General features: G+C 47.7%; 1 protein-coding gene across 4 annotated transcripts in view; it reads right to left on the bottom strand.

The window, feature by feature from the left end:
• USPL1 (ubiquitin specific peptidase like 1) overlaps positions 1-21,948 on the bottom strand; it is a 462,937-nt gene that overhangs the window by 39,659 nt on the left and 401,330 nt on the right. For 2 of the 4 annotated variants that reach the window (XM_069639223.1, XM_069639222.1), the window contains one exon: positions 574-2,835. The exons of the other annotated variants lie outside the window; for them this stretch is intronic. In XM_069639223.1, coding sequence (XP_069495324.1) covers positions 845-2,835 — 1,991 coding nt within the window. In that variant the 3' untranslated portion in view covers positions 574-844. Of the gene's footprint in view, positions 1-573; positions 2,836-21,948 lie in introns of those variants that run through there. 4 annotated transcript variants of the gene reach the window in all.

Genomic DNA, 21,948 nt, shown 5'->3' on the forward strand with positions numbered 1-21,948 from the left:
GAAGAAAGTGGCACTCAAAAATTGCTTGGCTGAAGCATTGTGTTTGGGTGCAGCATGTTGGTGACGGAAGACAAAAGCACCATATGAACGATGTTAGACAGTGGGAGGTTTGTTGTTGGTTCAATGTGCTAGGGTTTGGCCTGGCCTGTAAAGTTGCTGTGCTAGTTTGTCATTTGTTAAATAAAATTAAAAATAAAGATCTTGTGAAGTCTAGGTGATATTCTTCAATTCACAACTGTCTGGGGGGAAAACCAGGCCTACCAGAGTAGTCCCAGAAGTGCATGTGGGTAAAAGAACAGACGATACTTACTGAGAACCACACAGCTTGGGACCAGTGCCTGAAATAAAAGTATGTTAAGTTCAGCACACTTCGAAGGCAATTGGAAAGGCAGGGGAGCAAGAGGAAAAATGTACTGTCTTAAAGTTAAGGGGGGGAACAGATCCAAGATGATTTGATAAGGGTACTAAAAACAAATGGGTGCAGGGGGACAGGATATCAATATGATGATTTGACACCCTACATAAGGATAGAACGTTTGTAAATTGAAATAAAACTACTAAGAAATACGTCTCTGAAAATACCATGAGAACTTTTAATGAACAGCATTCCCCCTAGCTGGAGAAACAGGTTTAGAGACATACAAATCTATGAACAAATTATTTACAATAAGAATAAAATACATTTTTATCATATACATCAATTATGACAAAGTGGAGGACATTCCGGGCCAGAGACTAGTTTGATATTCAGGACCAGTGACTACAATAAATTAAGAGTTTCAAATTCTGAGAAATATGTATGGGCAAGGCTAAACATTCACGGTTCAAACAAATATGAATCATTTCAACCGCTTTCAAAAAAATGTTCATCAAAGTGACATAATGCAGTATCATCCCCAACACAGCTAAATGAGGAGGATAAGAGATCTTCCAGGACATCCTCCTTCACTGAACTGTCACAATTAGAGTAGCTGAAACTCGATCCATTGACTACTGAATTACTGCAAACCACAGACCCCTTTCCTTTTGGGTAGTAATCATTATGGCCATTGCCTGGGTCAATGGTAGAAGGTAATCCATTTGACAACAGCGTAGGTAGCGATACTCCATTATCTTTCTCCACCAACATCTCCAACAACCTAGTTCCATCCTCTCCAAATGTTCTCATTTCCAATGAAGGGATTGGTGCAGGAGACAATAAATCTGCTAAGAATTCAGCATCACCAGGGCTACTGCATAAGGAATTGTTAGAACTCATGGTGTACACAGACTCCTTGTCTACGTTATCAATGTGTTCTTGCAATGCCTTCAATAGGTCGTGCAATGATTCACGCTTGCTAGTACATTCAGGGTGGGAAGGATTTTTCAATAGTTTTCTTACAGAATTTCCATCCTTTAGTTCATTTGCTAACATATCAAGAGATGACAATTCATGTTTTTTAGCCTTAAGTTTTCTTAACAGTTTTAAGCGAAGTCTATGGATTTTATGCTCTCTGCCAGAATCGCCATTTTTTTGTGCCAATTTTTGATGCCCATTTGAAATGTGTGCATGCTTCAAGGACTCATTGAGAGCATGTGATATGCTTTTCTCTGAGACGGACTGAAAAGCTCCAAATTTGCATGCAGAAGGTGAAACTACACTACCTAAACTTTGCTCTGTACAAGTAAAATGCTCCAAGGGTGAAGTGATATTTGCTGAACTTGAACATGACAATTTCCCACACTCCTTTGACGGACTTGCTCTTTCGCCGTTAGTGCTTCTACTAATGGTTTTGGCAGTAAAACCACCAAAATTACTGGGACCCTTCTCAAGCAGCTGCCCACATGTTGCTTTTAGTGGAGTCCGTTTTGAATATCTTCCCTGTCCACCAGACACTTGAGGAATACGGTCTACTGCTTTACCTGATCCAGGCTTCTGATTTGAAACAATAAGACTAGATGGAAGAACAGAGTGCCTGCCAATTAAACCATTTACCCAATTTGATGCAAACCCTTTCTTGAGATTCTTCGACACTACCGGGGAATGATTTGCAATTCCATTTTCCACTATATTCTTACAAGCTTGTTTTAAATCAGTATTTCTTTGCACAACCGTATTAACAATATTGTTTCCCTGAGTTGGACTAAACGGGGGGTCTTTGTGTGTAATAACTGAATTGCCAACATGTTTCTGTGTCTCAACGTTGGACAGTTCTGGAGGATGTACAATTGGAGGTAAGTAAGTGCTATGCTTTTCAAAAGTAGCTGCCGTAGAAGCCTTTGGGTCAGACTTTTCAGACAGCATGCACATAACAGGATTTTGAGACTCCTCACTGTCATTTACTATCAGAGTATTCAAAGATCTCCCTTGACATGAAGTTAGTAAAGAAGCAGATTCCTTTTCTTGTTGCTGCAGTGCACAGGTTGCCAGCATATCACCCATTCCCATGACCATGTGATTCTCATGAGGGCTCTCCATAGAACTGGTTGGAACTTCCACAAGAGTCAGGGTTATAACATCATCCTCTTTCAAATTCTTAAAACCAAAACAACTTTCCACCTCACCACTTGTGACATGTTGTGACATGGTTGATGGTATATCAGAAATATGATCTTTGGGCATTGCAGTAGGTGCACCTCTATGTACTTCATCACAGTGGTTAGAAGAAATGGATTGTGCATAGCTAAGTGGAAGACACTCTGCATGTTCATGTTGGAATTTTGCTTTGAATTCACTGATATGTTTAATGTTTTTCCTTTCCCAAAACACAATATGAATTTCTGAAGGGGGAACTCCAAACGTCTCATGGCACCAGCAATACGGACCTTTCAAATCATCACACTCCAACCAAGAATCTGAAAAAACAAAAAGACAACATTACTGAGATCACATTCAACACACCTATATGCTGCTCTGTAAAGCTGCACTACCAATATAAAACGCAATACCTTTTATATATTGCTAAATTGCAGGAAGTGAAGCCTACTTCGTGGTGCCCCATAACTTAGATGCGAGTCTCTCAGCAAAGAAAGCTGAAGGAACTAAAGTTCAGTTTTAGTTATGTCAAAATTTGGGACCAAACTTAAGCTTTTAAGGGCTCATGGATTTACTTCCAAAGAGCAAGCTTTTGCTGCGTGTAAATGTGCACATTTAAGTTCCTAAACATTATTTTAATTTGAAAGGACTATCATAGGTCACAAAAGCACAAATTGGACATCTCTAAATTCAGTATCTGCTTTTAAAACTGGAAAGTTGCATGAAATTCACAAGTATTACATATAACAAAGGGTCAATTTCTCATTGAGTTTGAATGGGTATTAATCTTCACTTGCTAGGTCAAAATTATCAGAAAGAATATGGGAACCTAGGATGCACAGCTACAGATTATCCAGTAACATTAACAAGAGGCCCAAATGAGAGCAGAACATTTTTAACAGCTCCAGTTTTGGGGCCAACGGCATTGGCCAAGCTGTTGAACATTGAAAATTGGATTGGCCAGAGCAAACTCAGAACTTCCAACATTGTTTACCACCCAAGTACCATTCTGAAATCAGGGGCAAACGTATTTGGCAAGCAACCCTAACACTGAAGTGGATTTCCATAAATTATTCTTGGGTGTGCCAGATGTACATCAACATGCAATTTGTCAAAGAAAGTAGCCTAGATGTATAGCTGCATGGCACCATTTGTACTAAATATGCTAATTTAAGTTCATAAAATAGGTTTTAATATCTACATATATAACCCAACAAACCATAAGATTATATTTTCTGCCAGCTACAGAAAACGATAAATTAGCACAACAGGAAAAGAAAAAGTTGAAAATGAATGCTCTCACCCTAATGCTGTGTGTTGCAAATTGTGGTAAGTCAGAGCAACAGTTTGAGGAATCGTAGGTAGCCAAACACCACACATTTGTCTCAGAATTATTTTGTAATCACTTCATGTCTAGGAACAGAAACCATCCCACTCAGAAGAAAAGCTCAATGCCCAGGGCAATCTAAGCGTGCACCCTTCAACTCCAGCTTTCTGCTGCTTTTGTAGTTGACCACATACTGCTTCTCAAATACAGGCCAGAGGTAGCCGGGATCGGAGGCCCCACACCACTCATTCGTCACATCTAGTCTTCCAAATCAAAATAAACATCTTACTATCAGAAGCGAACTTAATTGCTTTAAACCATCTCCTATAGCCCAAATCTATTTCAACATTCAAATAACCACATTTGCCAAATACAATTCTACACAGATACTGAATACTGACTGCCAAGCAAGAGTACAAAGTTCAAGATGCAAGCAACTAGCCAAACATAAGTCACTCTCCACCTAAATTATATACATCCACACCACACCATTTCTTAATCGCCAAGATTCAAATCTCACTAGTCAATGGCTAGTGGCGAGTGCAAATTATGTACCTTGCTGCCCACTACACCTATAACTTTGAAAGCGCAAGCAGCAGTGAGCCAGCATGGGCATGCTAAATTAGATGACTAATTAAAAAAGGAGAAAAAAGTCTCCAAAAGCAACCTCCCCAACTCTTCGTGGTCCATAGCCACAATGCACCCTGCACTGAAAGTGCATAACCTGGGGCAGGGTCAACCTCAGGCTCTACAAGTGTTTTGGACTACAACCCCCCCATCCCCCCATCAGTTCTAGCCAGCACAGGTCATGTGAGTGATAACAGGAGTCATAGTACAAAATACCTGGAGACCTGTGGGTTGCAGACCCACTGACCCAGGGGTTGTGATCGAGGGCAACCAGACCTTCATTTCACAAATTAACGTCACAAAACCAGTCTTCCAACACTTGCGTCACACCATGCCACTACTTACCAAGCTTCACATAATGCCCCTCATACTCACAGTGGCAATCTCAATATTGTTGATATTCGTTGTGAAACCAAACTTCAGAGGGTTGAAAACAAAATGATTGGGCCTGCATCATCCTCTGAAGTCTGGAAATCAGACAAGCACCCAACACTGCAGAGAATACGATGACTCTTTCTTCTGCATCGGATCTTTGGCCCTCAGCCACATTTAACTTCTTCCGTCTATTCCAGTTACAAAGTCCACCGACAGCCATTATAAACAAGGCCATCGAAAGCCACACCATAGCCTCACTTTACCAGACGCAACATCAAGCCAGATAAACTGCAGAGGATAACTGCATTGTTAGTCTATTTCCTGAAACGCCCTCCCCCAAAGTACTCAACAGCAGTCAGGCAGCATGAGCCATATAGAAAAAACGAAAACTTTGTTGCGTGTATTTCTGTAGTGTCTCCAAATCTATCACCACACCATTGTACTATTGAAAGTGTATAAAAGCTAACAACCCAGCTTGAAAGGAGGGACTAACAGATTAGAAACCTCTCCACATTACACATTTTCTTAGCCCAATTAAAGAACCCAAATGCTTCTGATCCCATTTGTTCTACGTAGTGATGTATGGAATCCAAAAACATTGAGACAATTCTTCACAGAAATGTCCCCATCATTATAGATGCTCATGTACAGAATACCTTTAGCCAAATCCTGAAATGTTCAACCCTGAATGCACTTCACGCAACGGAAATTATTAGATCAATTTAAGCAACCAAATCATCGGCAATTATGAAGCACCTGTACTCAAGATAGATTTCACCAATAGCTCCCTCTTCCAAGGAACCTTCAGAGACCAAGGGTAAACATGCTACAACACTAGTCTTAAAATCAGATGGGTCAACCTTCCTATGGTGGGCTACTTATAAACAAGTGAAAAGCTTAAGACAGGGCAGCAAAACGGCTTGTGTATTACCAAACTAGTTGAACTTCAAATGGACAACACCAACTCTCTGGTGGATGGAGCCAGCGTGTACCTCCTACCCAAATAAGATAAATTGATAAAATATATATCTAGTTTAAATCATAATGATTTGAATTTGCAATTGACCATGGCCACCAGCTCTACTGAACTGATGTATTTAGATATCAAGTTCAAGATTGTCAATGATCAACTTGCATCAGATCTTTACAGAAAACCTACCAGTGGCAACTCCTTTCTGCATGCAGCTAGCCACCAGCCAGCGCCCTCAATTAAATCAATACCATACAGGGAATTTCTGCGAGCTCACAGAAATTGTTCCTCAGAAGAAAATGTTCTCAATGAGTCTGCCAATATTTATGAGGGGTTTCTTCAACATGGCTACCCCCACGGGAGGTTATCAAAGCCTTTGATGAAGCTAAAATCAAGGACAGAAAAGAACTGAAGTGTGATAAAGCCATTAAACCCAGAAAATCGAATTCTGAAGACATTCGCTTTGCCACTTACAACCACCAGTAATAAGATGAAATCAATTCTTAAAAAACACTGACCAGTTTTGTTGATTGACAGAGACCTGCCCAATCACCCCTTGTTAACCTCTACTAAAGCACCCTTGCTTACTTCTATATTATTGTCCAATCATAACTCTCTGTGCAGTAGTCAGAATGGATGGTTAACTGGCATTCACAGAACGAATTGCTTTTACATTTGCAAAAACATGTAAAATGTGTAATTTTGTCTCTAAAGCCAAATATATAACCATGCCCAGGTGTGAAATGTGTACCTTCAAACCTAGGATTATCTGCATCTCTAAATTTGTTGTTTACCTTTTAGAATGATACATCGGTTCTACTATTGTCCGCTGAAACTTAGAATACTTCAGCATTATAGAGCAATAAAAAATACTGATTTTAACTACACGATGGCAGTTCACTTCCTTGAACATCATTTAAAAAAAAAGATGGGAATGGCATGATGGGACTAGTGCACATCCCCAAGTAACTATGAGGTGGGAATAGACAGCTGAAATTAAGACAATTGTAGGCAAAGCTTATAATTCATTACGAAACCCTCAAACCAGCAGGCCTCAATGTGGATGAACATTATGTATTTTTTAACTGTTAATTATCCATACCTCAACATTTTGTGCTCTCAGATAACAATTGCATACGATTATTTAGATTCTCAAGACAAACAGCGACAGATCCTAACCGCTGAGATTGTTAGTGCCTATTCTGAATTTTGAAATTGTGAACTTTGATGAATTTTTCATCCGATCCATTGAAATAATGCATTTTGTCTTTTTAGTTGCATTTGATGAAGGATTTTATGAATGATTTGCTTAACACTCAATGATACATTCTTATGAATTTTAATAAGATTCTATACGAGTGACATTTTTATTCGATGTTAGACACCACTGCTACACAAATTGTTTCTATTTTTTTTTTTTTTTGACAATTTTTATATACCTGCACTTTTTGTATTGATTTTAGAGAATAGTTTTATGAAGTGATTCGTATGATTTGAATTTGGGTGACTAGTAGTGTTATATTTACTGGTGCAGTAGTATGCATTTTTCATATACTGCCAGCACTGGACATATATAACAGTATGAACAAAACTATTCTGACCCCTATTTCAATCTAAATTTTGTGGGACAATGAGTACGACCATTTGAGCATATACCATGTGCAGTAGTTCTTTATCAGGCTAATCCGACATGTTTCAATCAGTGGGGGTCATTGTTAGGGAAAATTCTCATAAAGATGCTAATTCCCTTCACCTTAGAGAACCCCAGCAACTTTGCTGGATTTTGAGGACTTACATTTTTTTTTTTTAACTGGAGAGAGCGTGAGCCTTTTCCCCACTCTCACATATTTTGATATGTGTTTTACTCTTCTGTTTCCTTTGGTTATGGAGTGTAACAAACTCCATAGGCATCATCTTTTCATTTGGGTCACACAGCACCCTCAGTGCAGTGGCAAAGGGAAGCCTTTTCAGGCTTTCTCAAGGTTTAAATACCTTCCCTGGGATAAACTACTGTTTCCCAGAGTAAGTAAAGTGAAATTGACTTTACTAGTCTTAAATTCCTAGACCCAGCACAACCTATCTTCTGATAGTACTCGTGTAGCAGTCAAATGCTACCCTTTCCTCTGAGAATGGCTGGTGGCAGTGGTTTTACAACTAGCATGATTTTACGACCGTCAGCGCTGGTAACGTTAAATCGCGGGAGCCATGTTTTTCAAGATGGCGTCTGAGCCGCCTCTGTAAAAACAGGTCCCAGTCTTTTTCGCCATTGCTTTGTGGAAAGGTCCTTCTAGAATTTTGCTCTGCGCGCCAAACCAGGTTTGGTCTCTGTTCATTCGCCTTTGTGGGCTTCAGGAGTGAAGACCGCCTCTGCCGCCCGAATATCTGGGGTGGGCAGGAAGTGAAGGAGGTGCCCGAAACTCCCTGTGCTTAGTCTCCTTGGAGACCCAAATGCACTCTGGTGATTGGCTGGCTGGCTGTCCGGCAAGGACAGCCACCCTGCTGGGCGAGTGACAGCTAGGCTGGGATGAATGGGAGAGAACTGAATAAAAGGCAAGTCTTTTGGCTTGGAAGGCAGAGTCGACCACTGGACGGAAGAGCTTGAAGTGGACGCCTGCTGCAACTCCTTGACCGTTGGTTTGCCCTGTGAAGCCCTGCTGCAGTGCCCACTTGCCAAGTTTGTATCGACAGAAGCCCCCCACCTCTCCCTTTGAGTTGGTGGGACCAATCAACTACAAAGTAAGCCACGTGGACATCCATCTCGGAGTTGGTTGATTTTCCTCAGAGTTGCTGCAGGAAACCGAATAGCCAGGGAGAGGAACACCAGATTGTGTGTGTTGCTCTTCACTGGCCTAAAGTTTTTGGAAGATCCTCCGAACTCCCATGAAGCAGGATTGACCAAGCCTGACCCCCCCGCCCTCCCCCGAGTGTGGGACCTCAGACGCAAGGAAAGTCCACCTTGACAGCCAGGAACCACGCTTGTTGCTATTTGCGGTAGCCGCGAGAAGCTGAAACGTGAAACAGCCACTGAAAGTGAAGTTGCCGGTTGGCAGTTTTGACAGTGCAGGAGTCCCCGGACGTCCTCCCTCTTGTCCCCATGACTGAGGCCCACTAACAGTGAGATCTGCAGAGCTGCACAGGAACAGAAGTCTTCAGCTGAATCTTTTCTTCTTTACCCAAGTACTCTAAAACAAGTCTAAGAGAAATTACCTCTTACTGTAGAAGTGCTTGTAACTTCTGCAACTCACAAGTCTAATCAGCTTGTGGCCCTACATTTGATTCTTCTTTTTTTTATCAAAGACTCCTAAGAACTTGTGCAAACACTTTTCCATTTACTTTCTTGAAGTGCTGCATCCTTTACAAAGACTTTTGCCCATTGACTTTGGCTTAGCCTATTGAATTGAATGACTCTTCTATTGCAATCTATACGTATTTGCCCTGCTTAAGAATATTGATCTCTTGTGTTCCAATAATCTTTGCCTATTACCAACTTTTAAGAGTGTTCTGAATGCCAACAGTAAGATATTAATGTCCCCAGCACCCTTGATATTGAAGTCACCTGTGGTTGTAGGTTGTGTCTGTGGGCAATCCCAAAAGGGTCTTGTCTGAATACGAAACTCAGAATGTACAGTATTGAAGTGTATGACATGTATTACTTACCGTAATAGCTTTTCTGATGATTGTACCTGCTTAGATTCAGATGCTGTGCATATGGTCCGACATCCAGTGATAACTGCCGAGCATTGCATCTCGTCTTTCGGGGACCGAAAGGGGACGTCAGAATAGGTGTGTCTGTAACACTATCCCCATTGTGACGTGTAGTGCACCCAAAATCCCTTACGCGACAAGGTCCCACCGATTGTATTTTTTCTGCCATGAGGGAGCCCAAGGCTTATGGTGAGTACATAAAGAGAGAAAGTAGTAAGACGTTTATGTTCCTTCCACCCAGGGCGGGGAGGTAGGGAGGGCGCATGTGAATCTAAGCAGATACAATCATCAGAAATGCTATTACGGTAAGTAATGCATGTCTTCTGATGCTTGTTCATCTGCTTAGAATCACATGCTTTGCATAGACTAGCGAGCAGTACCCGGAGTTGGAGGTGGGTTGTGAGAAGGAACAGTAGAGAAAAGATGTCTTAGTACTTCTTGTCCCACCTGAGAACTAGAATGAGTGTCTAGGCAATACCGTTTTTGTAAAGGTGTGTACAGAACTCTAGGTTGCCGCTTTGCAAATGGTCTCTAGGGGAACATTTGCAATGAATGCTATGGAAGCCCCAGTGCCCCCGAGTAGAGTGTTCTCTAGGTTTGAAGGGAAGTTCTCTCTTAGCAAGAGCGTAACAGTGTGATGCATTTGACAATCCACCTTGAGATAGCTGATTTAGAGACAGGGTCCCCCGCTCTACCAGCTGCCACTTAAATGAAAAACTGGTTCGTTTTCCTCAGTGGTTTAGTTCTTTCCAGGTAGAACATGACTGCCCTGCGCATATCTAGTGTGTGTGTAGGCTTCTTCCGGCCATGGTAGTGGGATTCTGGAAAAAGATAGGTAGTTCAATCGATTGGTTCACATGGAACTTAGAGATGAATTTAGGCGCGAATCTGGGATGAGTGCGCAGAACTAACTCATCCCTGTGGACTGTCACAAAAGGGTCTAGAACAGAAAGGGCCTGTAGTTCGCTAACCCTTTTGATAGAAGTGATCGCCACTAGGAAGGCTGTCTTATAAGTCAGGTCTTTTAGACTTGCTTTATGCATTAGCTCGAAGGGAGTTCCCATGAGCCTGGTTAAAACCACATTTAGATCCCATCCAGGAGCTGGGTGAGAAATGGGAGGATAAATCCTCTTAACCCCTAAAGGCCTTAATTACTGGTATCTTCCACCACAACACCTTTTGTTGTGATGTGGTGTAGGCTGAAAGCGCAGCCCGATGAACCTTTAGGGAATTTAAGACCAACCCAGTGTTTAACAGATGGGTTAGGTACAGCACAATGTGTGTGGGTGAGCAATCGATGGAATTGACGCCCATGGGGATTTACACCAGATGACAAAACTGTTCCATTCGCTGGCATAGCAATACCGTGTGTTAGGTTTTCTAGCTTCCCCGAGTATGTCCATGCATCTCTGAGGGAGCTGTAGGTGTCCAAACTCTGACTTCAGGAGCCAAGCTGCTAAGTTCAGAGTTTGTGGGCATGGGTGTATGGTCTCCCCTCCTCTCCTGAGACAACATGTTGTATGGGCAGGGTAGTTTTACTGGTGGGGAGAGGGACATTTCCATTAGATGCGCGAACCAGGGTTGGCGGGCCCACATGGGGACCACCAGTATCAAGGTCACTGGTTCCTGGTGCATCTTGTGCACTATCTTGTTGAGAAGGGAAGTTGGGGTGGGGAGGGGGCGGGAAAGCGTAAAAACAAATTTCCCTGACAAGGTTATCCAGAGACTGTTCCCCTTGGAACGGTTCTGGGGGTACCTGGAGGCATAGTCTTGGCATTGGGCGTACTCCCGAGTTGCAAACAGGTCGATCTCTGGGAAGCCCCATTCTGCGAAGACGTTGGACACAATGTCTTCGTGCAGACGCCATTTGTATTCTGTGGGCAGAGGGAAATCTCTGCCGAGTACGTCTGCCAGAAGATTGAGTTCCCCAGGAACATGTTGGGACAACAGAAACATTGTGTTTGAGAGCCCATATCCAAATGTTTTGGGACAGCTTGGATAGCCCGAGAGTGTGTGCCCCCCTGTTTGTTCAGGTAATACATGGCTGTACTGCTGTCTGTTAGGATCAGCACAGTCTTCCCTTGCAGTTGACGCTGAAAGGCTTTCAATGCCTTGAACACCGCTAATAGCTCCAGTAAATTTATATGGTTGGATGCTACTTGTGGGGACCACACTCCATGCGTGGTCTGCTGAAGCGGGTAAGCCCCCACCCCGTGAGAGATGCAAATGTTGTGAGAGTGGCTTACACTGCAGCGATGGTGAAGGTTTTCCCCTTCAGAAGTTTCTCCCTTGACCACCACTGCAGAGAGAGAACGAGGGCTGGCGAGACAAGTACCAGATATTCCCATTGTCTGCTGGCCTGACACCACTGGCTGTTGAGCCACTCTTGCATGGGATGCATGCGCAGCCGCACGTGGGGAACCAAGTAAATGCACAACGCCATCAACCCTAGCAAAACACATGGCTTTGCGTACCGTCACCTCCCGACTGGCTACATATTGAGGGATATGAAAAAGCATGTTCTGAACCCTCTCGGAGGGGAAGACGAGTCCGTCTTTCGTCCGGATTAGAGCTCCCAGAAATGGTTCGATTTGGCTGGGGACTAAACTGGATTTTTTCTCGTTGATTGAGAATCCTAGACTGAACAGGTGGTCTACTGTCTTTTAGGTGTGCAAAAACATGTTATATGTCGATATTTCCTGTGCGCTGGCAACATTGAAATATGAAAGTATGCATCTTTCCTGTCCAATGTTGCCATGTAGTCCCCCTTTTTCAACAGTGGGATCACCTCCTGTAGCATTACCATGCAAAACTTCTGAGGTTTTATGAACTTGTTCGCTGGGCGGAGGTCTAGAACAGGGCGCATGGTGAGGTCCATTTTGGGTACAAGGAAGTACACTGAATAAATACCCTTGTTTACCTGAAGAATAGGGACGGCTTCTATGGCGTCCTTTCCCATCAGCGCTTCCATCTCTTGATTCAGGATCTCCAGATGGTCCAGTGAAAAGCGTGAGCGCGGCAGTCTGAATTGTGGAAGTCGGGCAAATTCCACACAGTACCCGTGGGCAACCGTCTTTACGACCCACTGGTCTGAAGTTATCCCCTCCCATACCGTGCGGAAAGATGTTAAGCGCCCCCCCCCCGCCGACCAGGGTGACATGGGAGGGGACCTGGTTTTGATGGTCATTTCGGACCGGAGGCTGCGGCTCCTCTAGGATTGGGGCCTCTACCTCTGGCTTTGCCACATCACTGACCCCTTGGAGAATAGTATGCAGGGCTTCCTGATGTTGGTCCGGTGTTAAAGCTTCCCGTGCCATAGTTCTGACTTGCCCGGGACTGCCCTCACAAGAAGCGCCGAGAATGATTTCCTCTCTATGGGGGGGACGTTTTTGAGTGATTTAGAGTCTCATGCTCTTTTTTGGCTTTTTTTCTAGGGCCTCATCGACCACCTTTTCGAAGAGGTTAGCTTCTTCAATTGGTTAGCTTCTTCAATTTATTGATGAGAGAGGCTGTGTTTCAGCCTTAAACCCCGAGGTACAAAGCCAACTGTGCCTTTTGAGTAAGGTTCCTTGGGCCAGAGACCTGCCTGCTGTTTTAGCCGTGTCCAGAGTGTTCTTTATTACATTCTGGTTCACTTGCCTGCCTTCAGCCACAATAGAGAGAAGCTTGGACCCGACGTGCTCTGGGACCTCTTGGAGACCTTCCTGTATTAGGTTCCATTGAGCATCAGCATAACTCGCCAATAGCATAGTGTTATTCGCTATGCGTGTGGTATATGCGGCAGCCGAGGTTACCCGTTTACCTAGAGCATATAACCTCTTGGATTCTCTATCTGGAGGCGCCTCCCCCATAGCAAGTGGTACTTCTGCCCGTTTCCGGATGGTAGTCACTACCAGGGAATTGGGGGTGGCGTGCCCTTTAATGTATTGAGGATCCGAAGGAGCTGGCCGAAATAACTTTTCAACACTTGGGTTCACTGCCCGGGATTGAGCTGGCGACACCAGGAAGGGAGCCAATCTTCTTTTAATAGAATTAAGGAGGGGAATGGCCTAGCTAGAGGGAGGCTTCTCCTTATGAATATCTTCTACAAAGTTCTGCTCAGGCACTGCCTCTTGAGTTGAGATTTGAAAATGCTCAGCTGCCTTTTTAACATGGTATTGAAGGCCATTTGGTGGTCTACAGGCGAGGCCTGGCGAGCTGGGGTGGACGGAGGGGAATCCAGGCACAATAACATCAGTGTCCTGATCTTGAAGGGGGGAGCGTCCATGGGTCCGTCCCCACTTGCTGGGTTTCTTCCCAATTGTCCGTGGCATCCGCCTGGTCCACATCGTAATTCTGTAGGAAGGAAGGGTCTTCACCTTCACTGATAATGTCCTGATAAGTATCAATCTGGACGGTGTCTTCATGATGGAGGAGGCTGGAGGAGGCTGATCTTCTTGGAAATGTGAAGCATATTGAAGATTAGGCTCTCCTCACGATCTTTTCAGGGAAGGATGCTCAGAAAGATTGATAATTCTTTCAAGACAGTCCTTACACCCTTCAAATTTCTCCCTTGTCCATTTAGAGGACCCAGAAGGGCCTACAGGTGGAAAAGTGTGGTCTTCCGCCCTTTGGTGCCGAACATGGTCTCTCAGGGTGTTGGAAAGAGGCTCTTGACTATCCTCATAGGTATCGTGAGAATCGGGGCACCATGGCGTGTACAAAGATTTGTCCGCGGCCTGCCCCATGTTTTTGGGCGGAACAGGAATAAGCCCAACCGCAGAAGTAATTCTCGCGATGCTGTCTTCGATTACCGCCGAATCGGCATGAGTTAGTGGGTCCAAAGGTCAATCGGTAGATTTATTGCCTTCCTTAACGTTAGAGGGCCTAGCGGTCGGTTTTTCGCCTTGAGGCCTAGTCGTGATTTTTAGGCCTACCTCGGCCTTCGAGACTGTCGTAGCGTCGGATTTCCACGCTTTGCCGTGTAAACCTGATTTAGGGGTAGCGCCCTTGTTTGTTTTGGAATGCCCAGTCGCAAGACGCAGCTGCAAATGCGGGGAAGGCTTTGGATCTGAACGATCCGAGGAATCCACCGAAATTTTAGACTGCCCTGCTGGTGCCTTCACCTTTTTTGACGTACCCATCGAAATAGGTGTAGGGGTTGTGTGTTTAATGTAATGCGATTGTACGCCCCTGACGCCGGGTGTTGTCCCTGAAGTGAGACCAGAGTCAGGCCTTAAAGGGTCGGGGACGGGCGTGGCAGACCTAGAAGTGTGGTGGTGGGGCAAGGGGGTTCCACTTGCGACATACCGTACGCGGCCCACCGCTTTACACATCGCCCCGTAAGGGTCTTAGGCCAAAAAGAGTTTGCAATCCGCACACCGCTTTTCATCGTGATCTAAGGGTAGACAGGAGTTGCAGGTCCTGTGTTCATCCTTCCACGGTATCTGTTCCTACGCTTAGGACAGAACCTAAAAGGAGTCCTTTCCATAGCAAAAGGGGAAGATGAACAGACCTATAGGGTAAAGAGGGGGAAAGAGGAAAGACAACGGAAATATGGCCACCCTGACCCCACGCTCCCTACTGTAAAGGGCGGCCAGAAGGCCCAGCCAGGTGGATGCTTCAGCCGCAGGATCTTTAGGCGCCGAAATCCACCACCGTAGACAAGTCACCCGTAGTCTTCGAAGTTGTTCTTGCCGTCAAAATGACTTAAGGGGAAATAACCGACAAGTCGGTTTAGGATAAACAATGTCTTATGTAAGAGCTCTGCTATAGAGCGGAAAAAAACAATCTGAGTGACCTCGGCGTGTGAGGTATTTTGGGTAAACTACACATCATGATAGGGATAGTGTTAGACAAGCCCATGCCGTCCCCTTTCAGTCCCCGAAAGACCAGATGCAATACTCTGCGGTTACCACTGGATATCGGACCATATGCACAGCATGTGATTCTAAGCAGATTAACAAGCATCAGAATTGTGTATTACTAGTATATTGCTCCCTTCTAAAGAAGGCTTTATAACTGACTGATAAATTAATAATTGTTTATGCAAGAAACCTTGAGTGTAAGAGTGTATTTGAATACCTGTAACTGTGAATCTTTGTGTAACTCCAATAAAGCTCGCATTTCCCCTCTTGAGATAAGCCTGGCTGCTCAACAAGCTACCAAAACTGTTCAGTACAATCTTATACCAAAGGTTGGGTTGCCTATACCTGTAGTCATAGTTGTTTGTAGTGTTCCCAGAGGGTACTGCATTCAAATTTGCCTAACAGAGTTCACAATCAAATATGACAAACTAAGCGATCATGCTAAACTCACAATGAAATGGATTGCTAAACGTCACCCTCTGGAAAAGATGGAAAATATGGAAAGAACTCGACTCCGGTCTCAACCCTCTATGTATACCTGAAGACCAGATGCAAGGACTTAACACTTTCATAACATCGGCGAGAACAGACAAAGAAGAAATCAACTATGAATGGCTATTGAAGCCATATTTACAGCACAAAACCCAGGGCTGTCCTCACAAGATGACACACACACGTACTACGAGAACATTGCGCTCATAATCTATGAGAAAAGCGAAGAAATCAGCTTCCAGCGACAACGTGAGAAACATAAACCATCAAACAAAAATACAAAAACTGGCTCAAAAACACCAGAGCAAAAATCATCCAAAACAATGCAGAGTCAATGCTAACCGCTCTTAACAAGAGAAAGGAACAAGTTACTTACTTGTAACTGTTGTTCTCCAGCATGGGTCTGGCATGGATTCACATGCTCATGAATATTTCCCGTCAGGCCGGGAATCCTCAGTATAGAAAAAAAAAATCACTCAGTTTCGTTTCTGATCTGTCTTTCTTAGTAGTAACCAATCACTGGTCTCTGGGTCATACTGCCCCCAGCCAATGACTGCCCTCTCCCTAAGCCCCGCCTCTGGCAGCCATCCTCAGATTTGGTAGCACGTAAAGTGGCAGTATGACCAAGTGAAGAGCCGCAGAGGGGTAGGCGGGAGGGTTCGCATGTGAATCCATGCCAGACCCATGCTGGAGAACAACAGTTACAGGTAAGTAACTTGTTCCTTCTCCAGCATGGGGTCTGGCATGGATTCACATGCTCATGAATAAGAGAATACATAGCAGTACACATGCACAACCACGGGAGGTGGCAACAGGCTCAACATTAAGCAATACAACAACTCAACATTAAGCATCTCTTACCTCCTCACCAGGCTCACCTTAGGCGAACAGGTTGCGCAGCACTGCTTGGCCGACCCTGGAGTCCCGATCGACGCAGTAGAATCTTGTGAAGGTGTGCGTCGACCTCCACGTCGCAGCCCTGCAGATGTCCAGCAGGGGCACACCAGACAGGAACGTCGTGGTAGCAGCGATCGCTCTGGTCGAATGGGCTCTCGGACGGCCGGGCAGCGGTCGGTTTGCCAACCAGTGACAGTGCGTGATGCAGCCGGAGAGCCATCTGGAAATGGAAGTCTTCGAGAGAGCCTTCCCTTGATTCACAGTCCCAAAGTTCACAAACATCTGACGTCTTCCGAAAAATCTTTGTGCGGTCCACGTAGAACTTCAGCGCTCCAGCTACATCCAGCGAGTGCAAAGTCCTCTCGGCCGGCGACGAAGGCGACGGGAAGAAAACTGGCAACACCAAGGGCTCGTTGAGGTGGAAGTCCGACGGCGCCTTGGGCAAAAAGGAGGGGTGCGTCCTCAGCACCACCCTTGTGTCATGAAAAGTCAAGTATGGAGGCTTGCAAGATGGGGCCTGGATCTCTCCCACTCGTTGTGCGGAGGTGATGGCCACGAGGAAAGCTGTCTTCCATGACAGGAACTTCACAGGCGCTGAATGCATAGGCTCGAATGGGGCCCCCACGAGCCTGGTCAGCACCACATTAAGCTCCCACGCCGGGGCAGGAGCCTTCACCGGCGGGAATGATCGGAATAGTCCCTTCATGAATTCTTTCACCAGGCGATGCAACCACAAGGACGCCCGTCCCGTAGTCCTGGTATATCGGGAGATGGCAGCCAGATGTATTTTGATGGAGACGTGAGCCAGTCCAGCTTTGGCCAGCGACAGTAGGTACAGCAGTACTTGAGGGGCCGTAATCCGCAGAGGGTTAATCTTCTGTGCACGGCACCAGACGGAGAACCTCTTCCATTTATGTCCGTAGCACTTGAGAGTTGAGGACGCCCTGGCCTTTGCAAGAACCTCTCTGCAGTCGGCCGGGATGTCGTACCCTCCAAACTGTAGTGCCGCAGGTGCCAGGCCTGCAAGTTCAGCGACTCCGGGTTGTGGTGAAGGATGGCGCCTCCTTCTCTGGAGAGAAGGTCTACGTCGGTCGGCAGCTTGACTGGTGTCGACGTTGACAAGTCCAGAAGGTCCGGGAACCAGATCTGTCTCGGCCACGCCGGTGCAACGAGGATCATCCTGCACCGGGACCTCTTGAGCTGGTTGATGAGCCGGAGCAGCAACGGCAGCGGAGGGAACGCATAAAGAAATAGGCCGTCCCAGGGGAACGAGAAAGCATCGCCCATGCTCCTCAGCTGGGGGAACCTGCTGGCGAACCTCTGGCACTTGGAATTCGTCGCAAAGAGATCGATTTGGGGTTCGCCCCATCGTCGGAAGAGTCGATCCACTTGATCCTGGAGTAGTTCCCACTCGTGGCACGAGTGCAGCTCCCTGATGAGTGAGTCGGTGATAGTGTTTTTTATTCCTGCCAGATGAAGAGGCACCAGGAACATCCGTTGGGCGACGGCCCAATGCCACAGCTCCTGGGCTTCCTTGGATAGGGCCAGGGACCTGGTTCCGCCCGGCTTCCGGATGTAGAACATCGTGGTGGTGTTGTCGGTGAAGATCCTCACCACCTTGCCCTTGAGGGACGGAAGAAAGGACCTGAGGACCCAGAACACTGCGCGGAGCTCCAAGATGTTGATGTGGAGTGACTTCTCCTCCGTCACCTGGTGAGCTGGGGTCTGAAAGTCCGTGCCCGCCGACAGATGGGAGCGGGTACCCCACCACCGGATCGCCTGACGGAACATCTCGTTGAGGGATCCTGTCCTCGAAGCTGCCCGTCGACTGAACCCAGCGGGCGTCGAGGAACTCTTGTAAGGGGCGCATCCGAAGCCTGCAAAGGCGCACCAGATAAATGCAGGAGGACATCATCCCGAGGATAGATAGATCTTACCCTGGCCATGTCTGTGGCCAGCAGACGCTGCACCTTGCCCAGAATGGTCCTGGTCCTTTCCTCCGACGGCGAGGCCAGCCGCGCCACTGTGTCGAGCTTGGCTCCCAGAAACAGGGCGACTTGCGACGGAACCAGGTGGGATTTTGGAAAGTTGATGGAGAATCCCAGGTCCGTGAGCAGCTGGACGGTCTTCGCAGTGTGCTCCACCAGCAAGCTCCCTTGTCCTTGCCCGGATGAGCCAGTCGTCCAGGTAGGGGTAGACGTGGATCACCTGTAGGCGCAGCCGCGCCGCCACCGGTGCGAGGCACTTGGTGAACACCCTGGGTGCAGACTTCAATCCGAACGGGAGGGCCTTGAACTGGTAGTGCCGCCCTTGGAGCACGAACCTGAGGAACTTTCGGTGTCTTTTTAGAATGGGGATGTGGAAGTACGCATCCTCCAAGTCCAACGACGACAGGAAATCACCCTCCTCCAGCTGTCCCAGCACGTGCTGGAGGGTGACCATACGGAACTTCTGTGCCTTGATGTACTTGTTCAGTCGTCGCAGGTCCAGGATGGGGCGCCATCCTCCTGTCTTTTTTTACGAGGAAGTACCTTGAGTAAACTCCGGAGCCCCGAAGCCTCTTTGGGACGAGCTCGATGGCACCCTTCTTGAGCATCGCCCTTACTTCCAACAGTAGTTGAGGGATGTGATTTTCCTTCCTGGCCACGGGTGGAACGCGAGGGCACTTCTTCTGAAACTCGAGGGCATACCCTTGGGCCAGGGCGTCCAGCACCCAACGGTCGGTGGAGATGGACTCCCACACGCTGACGAACCTCGCCAGCCGGCCTCCCACCGGGGTGCTTCGGCGGGGGCCCGACCCCACGGTCGGTTCAATCTTGTTTGGAGGCCGCCTTGCTTCCTTGACCTCCCTGTCGACGACAGGCACCACCTGACTTGCCGCGTCCCCTGTAGGCTTCCTGGGATGAAGATCTTGCCGCTTGGCGTTATGTGGAGGAGCCACTGCCGGATCCCTTGGAGGCACCTTGTCTGCCTCCGGAGCTCCGAAAGGACGGCCGTCGCCGTTGGAACACTCCCAGTGCCCGGGCAGTCTCTGTGTCTGTCTTTATGGCCTGAAGGGACTCGTCAACCGCCTTCCCAAACAGGTTGTTCCCGTCGAAGGGCATGTCCAAAACCTTGGTTTGTACGTCCTGGAGGAAATCCGTGGCCTTGAGCCATCCTCGTCTCAAGCAAAACGCTGTTGCCCAACTGACGGAAACCGGTGTCGGTGATGTCAGTTGCCACCGTGATGGCGGGGTCCGAAGCAATCTCACCTTCCTGTAGGATTTCAAGGGCCTCAGCCCTTTTGGCGTCCGTAAGGAAGTCCAACATAGGGGTGATTTTGAACCACAACTCCCTGTCGTAGCGGGCTAAGATAGCCAGGGCGCTGGCCGCCTTGATAGTGGTCGCTGCGGATGAGATGATCCGTCGTCCCATCGTGTCCAGCTTCCTGCCCTCGCCGTCCGGCGGGGAAGCTGATGTCGAGGCCGATGCCCCCCCAGCTTTCTTCTTTGCCGCCGCCGAGACGACCGAATCCGGGGTAGGTTGCGCCCGAAGGCACAAGGGGGCAGCGTTGGGGACTCGTGGTACTTCTCGTACCGGTCCCTCTTTGCCGGCGCTGTGGCAGAGTTCTTGAGGAGAGCGAGCCCCTCATCCCAGATGTCATCTAGAAGCGGTACGGCGAGGACCGTCTTCCTTTTAGCCTCGCGCCGTTGGTAAAGGAACGCTTCCTTCTTCTCTTCTGGGCAAAGCTGGAAAAGCTTGGATGCCCTGGAAATCATGGCATGAAAGGATCCAATCTCGTCGGGCGGGGACGCCCGAGCAGGGGGCGACGGGGGACACATCCCGTCGCCGCCTCCGTCATCATCTGTACCTGTCGTAGCCGTGTCCGTGCCTGTATCATCCCCGTGGGTAGTAGACTGGGGGAAGGGAGAGCAGGCCGCAGAGGTGGGAGAGGTGGCGTAGGATGTGTCGTCCTCCTCTTATGCGGTGGGCTTTCCGAAGGTCCTGGCTCCGGTTCCCCAGTCGGGTCTGGCTCAGGTACCTCCGTCGGAGGAAGGGGAAACCTTGTCCTTATCTCCGAGCATAAGGACTGAATCGCTGACAAAATGGCCGCCGAAGTGTCCTGCGGCGCCGGAAACGACGGGCGCAAGGGCTCTTGAGGAGCCTTGTCGGCGACACCGTCGCTCTCGTCGTCGCCCTCGTCGGGATCCCTCCCGATGGGCTGGACCTCTTCCACGACTTCGATGAGCTCTTCTTCAGAGGTCGTGTCCATATCCACGATGGCCACCAGCCCCTCCCCCATCTTTTCCAACGAGGACTTTGTGGGGGTCTTCTCAATGCGCCTGAAAGACGACTCCCTCCGCGGTGGCAGGGAGACTCTGGGTCCTGAGGGCGCCCCCACTGGTGTAGCCTCCACAGGCTGAGCCAGGGCCGCGGCAACATCCTCAATCGAGGTCTTAGCAGGGTAGATTAAGGCCATCGCCACCTTCTGGACGCCTGGGGCCTTCACCTTGGGGGGGGAGGGTCCGATCCTCGCTCCCCCTCTGCCGGAATCTTCCGCGATCGACCGGGGCCTCTCCAGAAGCTTCGCCGGGTTCTCGGACTTCCTCTTAACCGAGCCAGAGCGTTGGCTCGTGGTTGATGGCGCCAGGGAGGATGCGCCCTGCCTGGCAGCCAGGGAGCCCGACCGTTCGGCGCTCCCGGTGCCCGCGGACTCGCGGTGCTTAGCCTTTTGTTGGGCCCCCATCTCCGGGGCGCCCTCACAGGACTTAGAAGACCGCTCAGACTTCTTTTTCTTCTTCTCGCCCGACGGGCTCTTCCCTTCCAGCCAGTTGGCGAGACGGAGGTGGCGATCCTTCATACGAATGCTCGTTCTCCTTGAAAATATTCTGAAGCTGGCATCCAGGGCATGTCCTGAACAGCTTCCCGGGCGTCGAGCTTCCTTTCTCCTGGGCCATGTCCGGGGTAGGCCTCGGAACTTCTGGAATCCTCCAAAAGCGTAACTCGACGAAAACTTCACCCTTGAGGGGCGTAGAAAACTCCGAAAAGGATCCCCGTTGATCGGATGTAGAAACGGTGGAGCTTGAGGCTCTATTTAACTGAAAAATGAGAAAAATCTCCTGAAAAAGCGAGAAAACGCAGCAAAAGCTCGAGAGCTACAGCACGAGGACTCCCAACACTTGAACGTGCGGTAAATATCTGAGGATGGCTGCCA

Source organism: Ambystoma mexicanum, chromosome 7q (assembly GCF_040938575.1).
Source record: "Ambystoma mexicanum isolate Mex_15411 chromosome 7q, UKY_AmexF1_1, whole genome shotgun sequence".
NCBI lineage: Eukaryota > Metazoa > Chordata > Amphibia > Caudata > Ambystomatidae > Ambystoma > Ambystoma mexicanum.